The sequence below is a fragment of the Sceloporus occidentalis genome, unplaced genomic scaffold (assembly GCF_023333645.1).
Source record: "Sceloporus occidentalis isolate IW3139 unplaced genomic scaffold, rSceOcc1.0.p SCAF_106, whole genome shotgun sequence".
In the NCBI taxonomy this organism is placed as follows: Eukaryota; Metazoa; Chordata; class Lepidosauria; order Squamata; family Phrynosomatidae; genus Sceloporus; species Sceloporus occidentalis.
In genome coordinates, this window is record NW_028317086.1 from 1747204 (window position 1) to 1756165 (window position 8962).

The window sequence follows — 8962 nt, forward strand, 5'->3', positions numbered from 1 at the left end:
AAGCACTAAATGAGATGCAAAACAAGTTAAGTTTAATACAGACTTTGTTTGCTTTGAATTTCCCATGCTAATAAAATACAGATTATGGGTGAATTAGAAAGTAACTCCAGAGCCCCTCTCTTTCTTTTTTTTTTAAATATCCCTAAACCTAGACTTATTTTGGACTAGGCCTCTGGATGAACTAGCAAGAAGAAGCCTATGGTCAGGTAAGGAATATCCATTAATTGACACTTATTCATCTAGCATGAAATATTAATTGTAAGATGGACCCCCTATCAAGAGGGCTGAGCTGTTGGCTCCATCAATGCATTGAGAGTGTGACACAGTGGTTTTGCCTGACTTTAGTCCAGAGGAAGCCACCGGAAAAGTAAATAAAGTATATAGATAGATACATACATATATATAATGTGTATAAATTGCCCATAAGGATTACCTGTACCATTTGGTACTGTAGCCAGCCTACATAATTTCTGAAGATGTTTAACTTTTTATCCAAAAAGCTAAAAGTGAAATCACAAGGAAGAAGATCCAGGGCAAGATCGATAAAGGCAAAAGAGTCAACACAGGAGAACATGACTTTTCTCGTTTGCCTCTAGTTCTCAGAGGCTTTTCGATACGATCCCATTGGGTCATAATGGCATCCCTTGCTCCAGCCCAGTTTCCAGGACCAGTTAAACGATATTGATAAGAATTGAGTGGTCCAAAAAAAACTTTCAGAGCCAAAACTGGATCTGTCAGAAGCAGTTTCAGGATGTTTGGCTTTACTTTAATCTGTGACGCCAATTCATCCAAATATGCAACGTAGTTCATACGTCGGGAATTCTCTTTTGCTGACCCAAACCTTGATGGGGAAAAATAAGCCAGATCTTTAAACAAAACTCTTCAATTAACAATTACAATTTTAGATAAATGAAAGGACAGATAGGTAGGTAGCTACATTTAGAGAAAGGATGTAAATGAAAGAGTGGCTATTCAATAAACAGAATTTGGATGGGATGAGAGCAGCAAGTCATACTTGGTTTACAAGCAGATGGTAAAGCTCATTAACCTGTCATGGCTACACACGTTTGAACCCATGCATATCCAGAAAAAGTGTTATATTTAAATTGAGGTGGTTTTATACTTCTTCTTCTGAAATAAAAATAAAACATACCATTTAATTCTGAATTTCTCATCACTGACTAAGTAATTCTTCATCTCGTCTTTGCTCGGAAGCTCAAGTAGTCCTAAAAAACAAGAGAAATATTAAAACAGAATTTATTTCCGTATTTGTATTTAAATGCCGTGTGCAACAATAGTCTTTTGTTACTGGAAAGGAATTTAATATGCATTTCAATAAGCATAATGTTATCTTGAATATAAGACAAAGAACCATTGAGGTTTTACATCGGAAATAAAAACAAGCAAACAAGAAAGGCTGGTTATTATCTGCCAACAAATTCTGTTTCTAGTTGGCCTAAACATAAGTATATCAGTTCTTAAAGAATGTAATATAAAGTTAGTGCATTATAGATTGATAACTAATATTGAGTTCTAATTTTGCAATATAGTTAAATTGTTAATAAAGTACTGACCTTTAAAGAACCTAGTAGCCCAACGGTTCTGAAGTTCAGCAGCTACCATGATTGACCCAACTGGCTGAATAAAACCAATGAAAGCTAATGTGGGTTTTTCAATGTCGACAGGAATTATTTTTTTGTATAAAAATCCTTTACTGTTATCAATTTTAATGACGGATTCGTCCAGGAATGGAAATGATAGATTATATCCCGTGGCAAAGATGACAATGTCAATATTGTCTACTGTTGTACCATCTGAAAACTGGACTGATGTCTCCATGAATTTAATTACTCCAGGCTTCATAATTATCGATCCTGACAGAATGCGACTCGGGAGCTCTTCATTAACCAATGGTTCTTTTGTCATGGCTCTGTAAACAACAAAATTACAAAATTCACAACATTTAATACTAGCAGAAAAAACCTGTTGTTGTGATGACAAAATATGGAGTAACCTTGCATAATATAGGAAAATAAACAAGAATCCCATGTTTAAGAACAATAAACTTACTATATGTTGAAGCCATACTGGGCATCAGTATAAGCAAAACATAGACGGCAGATAAGAACCATTGGCCCATTTAGTCTGCCCATTTTCCTGATGTAGACACTCGGACCTTAATTAGTCATTGGTCTTATCTTAGATTCAGGTCTGTCCCATGCATGTTTAAACTCACTTACTGTGTTAGCTCCTACCATTTCTGATAGAGGCCGTTCTTTTTATCTGCCACCCTCTCGGTAATTTAAAACAGTAAAACATTTTTACATTTCATTTCACGGACTTGTTAGTTTTAGTGTATCACCTCTTGTACTGAACTTTCAGGGTTTGTTTCTGTTGCAAAATGAAATTCAGTGATATATTTTCTTCACATCACTGTTCCTCTTCTTAACTTCATGACTTGGAACCTGACTAAGATTTTCTCATACAACCATTAATTATAACTTGTTGCACTTTATAACTGGAAGTCATTAAATTAGGGAGAAGGATTGGGAGGAGAAAAATATATATATAAAGGCATTTCTTGACTTGTTATAGATTGTTTCACTGTTGTCATTAAATTAAATGAGGTGAGAATCAACAATTACAAAGGGAAGAGGATGTGACTGACAGGTCACAGTAGTTTAAAGCCTGTAAACTAAATATACAGCATTACTTTACGCCATTACATTCTGCACATGCATACAATACTGTACAGAGTCACACTACCTTATATTAATGCAAAGTACACAATCCAATCACACTAAACCAGAGATACACATGCTTACTACCTTATACACAGTCACACCACCCTATACACATGCAAAGTACACAATGCAGTCAAAGTACCCTAGCTACACTATTCTAAACAATACAGCAACTTAACCCTATACACAAGCTTACTATCCTATACACAATAACACTACTCTGTACACATGTATCCTATACAATTCACATTGGCACCCCCCATGTATTACTATGCTACACAAAGTCATACTACCCTATGCACATACATACTGCCATTTACATTTTATGGCTCCTATTAAATGTACCAAGCAGTGATTGATTGTTGGATGAGATCCCAGAAAATAATCTCGTCTAGGATCAAAGTTATTAAGTTAAGAGGTGGAACAGTGAAGTGAGCCAAACGAACAAACAAATGAATAAGTGTATAAAGAATATTTAGATGTTTCCGGTTCATTTTCATTTATTTCCTTTGGTCCCTCCTCATTTTTGAAGGTTCCTTTAAATCCACAAATTAGACAAAAAATTGTTAGGACTGCAGTTCATACGAATTCAAAAGGTACATAGTGTAAGTTGGAGTCACACATAAAATGAAAGGCTAAAACATGGGTTACCCTTGCATCCAAAAAAAACAAATTAGAACAACTCAGCACAATAACAATCACTCAATGTAACATACTGGTAAGGATACTTAAATCTTATCAAAATCACAGATTTTAATTTACCCTTCTGGTTCAAAGTCATAGAGATGATGGTTGAACTGATTATTCATTTGCTTCTTAAATAACCACTGTGATACAGCAAGTGGTAGAATGCTTTGGATCCAGCTCTTATATCGAGTAAGAAGAAGTACATCATAAGGGTATCCTTTACTTCCAAGGCGGCGTAAAACCCAAACACCCCTCTTTGTGCTGAGGTATACCTGGGAAGATACATTCATAAAAGGTAGCATTGAAAGATCTTTGACATTACTCAATGGTAGTTTAACATGCATCTTAGAGAATTAAACTCTAAATGAAAGGCCTACTTTTTATTTTTGTAAATGAACATAGATGAAATAAAATTACCTGTGAAGCTCTGGTACAGAGCTCAGTAGATAGATCAACTCCACTGTTACCCATTCCTATGATTAACACTTTTTTCCCATCAAATCCAATTGGTCTCTTGTATTGTCGACAGTGTAGAATTTTTCCCTTAAACTTGTTTATACCTTAGTGTAAAGAAGATGAAATCTTAAAGAATTCAATGGAAAGAAAAGCGTTCCCTCTCTTAGTGTTAATAGTGTGTTGTATAGTGGGGGAGCAGAGTATGTTTCCATAGGGTGTTGTGGTCATTTATTGGGCAGTGCCCAACATATAAATGCATCATGGACCCCATTGCAAATGATCAAATGTACCCCACAAACACTCATTTTGTTTCATTTTCGTTTAGTCAAACTAAATGGATGGCTCCTGTGAAATCGAATCTGTCACTTTCCATTGGCACAATATTTTACATTTTTATATACTAAATAAATCTGTTGCTCTGAAACAAAAATCTCAGGTTCCATAGGCAATTGGACTATTGGCAAACAAAAAACACAAGCTATAGGTGGTGCTAAGCTAAAAGCTGTAACACATGTCAGCAAATAAGTAGAGGAGCAGAGAAATGGGGTAAAAGAACCAGGTTTTTACTTCATTGGAGCCATATGTTGAGGGCTTTGAGCGACAAAGTGATACAAAAGCCCTATTTAGCTCATCAATTCAAAACCACTATTCATTTTGAAATGACACATAAAGATGTACCTGGAAAAGCATCCATTGGTAATAAAGGATCCACATGTTGACCAGAGCAAATCATAACTGCATCAAAGATGGTTGTATGTTTTTTGTCATCTGATTCAGTGATAACAACCCACTGCCCAGTCTGCTTAAAATCCAAATGCTTCTCCACACTGCAAACCACTGTCTATACAACATATTAAATATTGATTCGCAGATTTACAAATTACAAATAAACAATGTTCCTGCTTGCAATTACTTCCACCTTACTTTTTATATCAATACATATGAAAAAAAACCCATTAAATACAATACACTATTAATTAGCTTGTTATTAATGATGATGATGATGATGATGATGATGATGATGATGATGATGATGATAATGATAATTATTCCCATGTAAATGCTAAACTAAATTCAGTAAGTCCTTAAACAGTTAGAGTATGTCATGTTGACACTATATCAGTTACAGACATGCTGTTAAAACCCACCTTAAATTTTATGTATTTCAGCAACTGAAAATGTTCTGCATATAACCTGCAATATTCCAAATATTTTACATGAGGTAGGAAGTTAGGAAAATCCTCTGGTATTGGAAAATCACTGAAACTCATTGTTTCTTTAGAAACGTTGCTGACCAAAGATTTGTAGATACTGGGTCTGCCATCTTCTGAATCCTCCTAAAATAAAAATGATCCAGCGTTTTATTAAAATTTTACATTTTTATATACTAACTAAATCTATCTGAAACAAAAATCTCAGGTTCCATAGGCAATTCTGGAATTTATTTTGTTGTTATTCTGTCTCTCACTGTTCAAATAAAGCTACCATTAAAATTATAGACTGATCATGTCTTTAGCAGTGGGCAAACGTACAAATTCAGCAGGGGATCAAATCATTTTTTCCTTCACTGTAACTATATTGTGGGTGACTCAAGGTGTTCTATTTTTTTAGGGATCTCACAGCTGTTGATCTCACATCTGTCCCATGATATGCCTTTTAACCCCCTATATGCCACTATGTCCCATGATATGCCCCTGGCATATAGGGGTATAAGGTATTTCCGGAGGCAGAGTGGCATATAGGGGGTTAATAGGCATTTCTGGAGGCAGAGTGGCATATAGGGGGTTAAAAGGCAATTCTGGAGACAGAGTGGCATATAGAGGGTTAAAAGGCATATCATGGGGCACAGTGGCATATAGGAGGGTATAAGGCATATCAGGGAGGCAGAGTGGCATATAGGGGGTATAAGGCATTTCTGGGGGCAAAGTGGCAAGCCTGGGGTCAGATATTCATTACAGGGGGGCAATAAAAAAAAAAAAATTCTCAATCATAGATTTTATTAAATATTAAAAAATTGTTTACATGAATTAATAAAGAAATAAAAGTTTCTTACAAGAATATCGTGAAGAATAATGTGATCACTGTTTTGTTCCACTGAATAAAATGGAACTTTTTCAACTAAAAATGTTTGGAGTAGCAAATGTTTTGATTCTATTATGTCCAATGTATTTCATTTATTAGGGCTTTTTAACACTTTTGCTTTCTGGCATTTTAATACAAATGATGTAATACAAAGAATGTTTTATAGTTATTTGTATGGCTCGGGTATGTATAAGGGGTGCGTGTGGGTATAAGAGTTCGACCGCGAGATAAACTATATGGGGCTGCTCTCCAAATGTTTCCAGGGCTGCTTTTCAGTCCCAGTCTGGCCCTGGTCTTACGGGCATGCAATAAACTAAACCTTTATATTTGCATTAGTGTCATGTCCTAGATCTAGCCTGAATGTTTATTTTCTATCATCGTTTGCTTTATGGTTGCCTGTATCCCTGTCGTTTACATCCGTTTTCCTTGACTGTACCATCAGACTTGGCCTGAACATGGATCCTACAGGTTGGTTTACGCTTATCTTTGTTTTTGTACTGGATAAATACTCATCAAAAAATTGATAATATTTATTAAAGACCTTTAATTGTGGAAATTATTTTTCATTCTTTTCCCTTTAACTTTACTTCTTCTATTTCCTAGATAATAAAATTTAATTTTCAGATAATTTAATTTCTTGTTAGACTGTTCTATTAAGATATCATTTATTTTTATTTCAGATAATTTAGGTGTAAGCAGTAGGCTTTTTTTTAATGGCAAACATAGACTTACTCTGAAGTTCCAGAGCCCTCCAATGTCGTCACCTCTTTCAAAGCATGTGGGTTCTAAACCTTCTTCCAAACAGCTTTTGATAGCTGTTAGACCACTAACACCGGCTCCAATAATTCCAACGGTCTTAATCATTGTGTCCACTTTATTATTATTTCTTTGTGTTCCGAGATACTTGTCTAAAGTGGCCAGTAAAGTGTTGACAGCCTTAGGAAAAGCAAATCACATTAAATAATTAATTCGATCAGCTACAAGGAGTAATATTTTTTATAATTCAATTGTTACAATATGTCATAAAATATGAATGTTCTATAGAAACTAGGGCGGGATGATAATTGACAGTAGTGACACTTTGTCTATAAATCATTAAACAGAGATCATGAGAAATTCATCAACTCCAGGTAATCTATTAAAAAGGGCACATTTGTAAATATTGGGAGGACAAAATGTACAGCAGGCGCATCCAGGAACAAAGGTTACCAAATACCAATAAAACTGTATCCTAGCCACATGCCTAGTCTGCTTTATCAAGAATCCAGTCCTGATAATGCCAATGATAGGAATTCCTATGGGTATATGCTACTGTTTTCATTATTATATATAAAGATTAAAATATGCAGTCTATGTTTATTCTAAATCTTCCTTCTATATTGATTACCATAGAAGCAGCCTTTTTAACTTTTTGTTCTTTGGATCTACATGATTATTCTTCTTTGTTTGTTTGTCTTTTCAAAAGTATTTTTATCCGTGTTTTAAGCAACAGAACAGACATGGTGGATAATAATATTGCAATACAATGTATCTTGCAGAGATAGAAAAAATACAAGGTATAGCGAGAGAGATATTGTCAGCATTTTCCCAGTGATCAATTTGGTTATACATATTAATAAAAATGTAAAACACAAATGTGACTCATGTGTTATTGCATTTAGAATTAATAATCCGCAAGGTGTTAATGCATATTAAATATAAGGGGGGGGGGGGGCAGAAAAAAAGAACATATGCCAACAGTGACATTTAGAAGGCTACCAACTATCCAGCTTCTACAAGATCTGCAGTCTTTAACAATAAGCATAAGCAGTAATGATTACTACAAAGTTGGGTCTTAAATAGCCTTAATACTGCATACCACACAACTACCCAATGTCTGGTTAAAATATTTTTTTAAAAACATGCATAACGTTGTGTTCTCATCTTGCTTGTGTGTCCGTGTGTTGGTTATAAGTGAATTTATATTTCACATAAAACTTTATGGGTAGGTTTACTTGCACTTTGTGTATGAAGCATTGTGAATGATGATGAAATGAATGAAGGAAACATACTAACTCTTGTTTTTTGTTTTTCATAAACATAAAAAAAAATCGACACATATCCGGGGTCAAGGTCAAGAAAGAATAGTAAGCTTTAAGAAAATCACACATAGGTTGCCCAGAGTACATAATTTTGACAATGGAAAATACAAAAAAAATGTAAATTGGTTAACTTTTAGTGGCATGAGAAGTCAAATTAATTAGATAAATAATAGAAAAATATGAACAGTAATATTAACTTTCTAAGTAGCAGCAAAGCCAATTAAATCTCATTTCAATTACAAAGTTTCATGCATCAGAATTACCAGAATTCAACACTTTTGTTCCTTGAGATTGTGAGTTTCCTGAAATATAAATCATATACAATAATCTAATGTTATTCTTTGGGTACTTACTGTCTGAAGTAAGAATTGGTATGTTTCCTCGACCACCTGTGCTTATATATTTATCGTGGTTTCCACAAAGGATCTACAAAAATTAACTTAAGTAGTACTGGAAAAAGTTGTAGGGAACAGAGAGATGGATATTTTGTGAAGGTTGAGAAGCTCTTCACACTTATATTAGCTTTTGAACAGTCGAAGACACACCCCGTTTCATAGAGAATCATATGAACATGTAGCATTAGTTTTGTTGAATAGCTCTAAGGCCCAGGGCTTGAGTTCAGCTTGAATCATGCATTTGTTTTTTTTATGTAAACGCTAATCCCTTTGCAACAGAGGAGTGTGGTATTTATTTCACAATATCTGTAACCTAATCCTGCAAACTTTAATTAATTCACGTATTTTGATTGAAAAGTTAAACAACAAGAAAACATGTTTGAGTATGTAGATTTAGAGCAGGTGTCACATGGAAAAATAAATATTTTTCTCTGAACATTGTTTTATAAAGTAATGTAGAGTAGAATTGAAGAAGGTTTTGTTTCATTGTGTTTTAACAAGCTCAATTTATCTGCAG

The 8962-nt window shown here is 34.4% G+C and overlaps 1 protein-coding gene across 1 annotated transcript; it reads right to left on the reverse strand.

Annotated features, from left to right (window-relative positions):
- Positions 1-480: 480 nt before the first annotated feature.
- LOC149283328 (dimethylaniline monooxygenase [N-oxide-forming] 2-like) lies at positions 481-6833 on the reverse strand. The gene is made up of 8 exons (XM_089497708.1): positions 6702-6833; positions 5036-5224; positions 4566-4728; positions 3849-3991; positions 3507-3703; positions 1575-1930; positions 1154-1226; positions 481-841 (listed from the first exon to the last, which is right to left on the reverse strand). Exons 1-8 carry the CDS (start codon positions 6831-6833, stop codon positions 481-483), a joined length of 1614 nt encoding a protein of 537 aa, XP_089353834.1.
- Positions 6834-8962: the final 2129 nt, after the last annotated feature.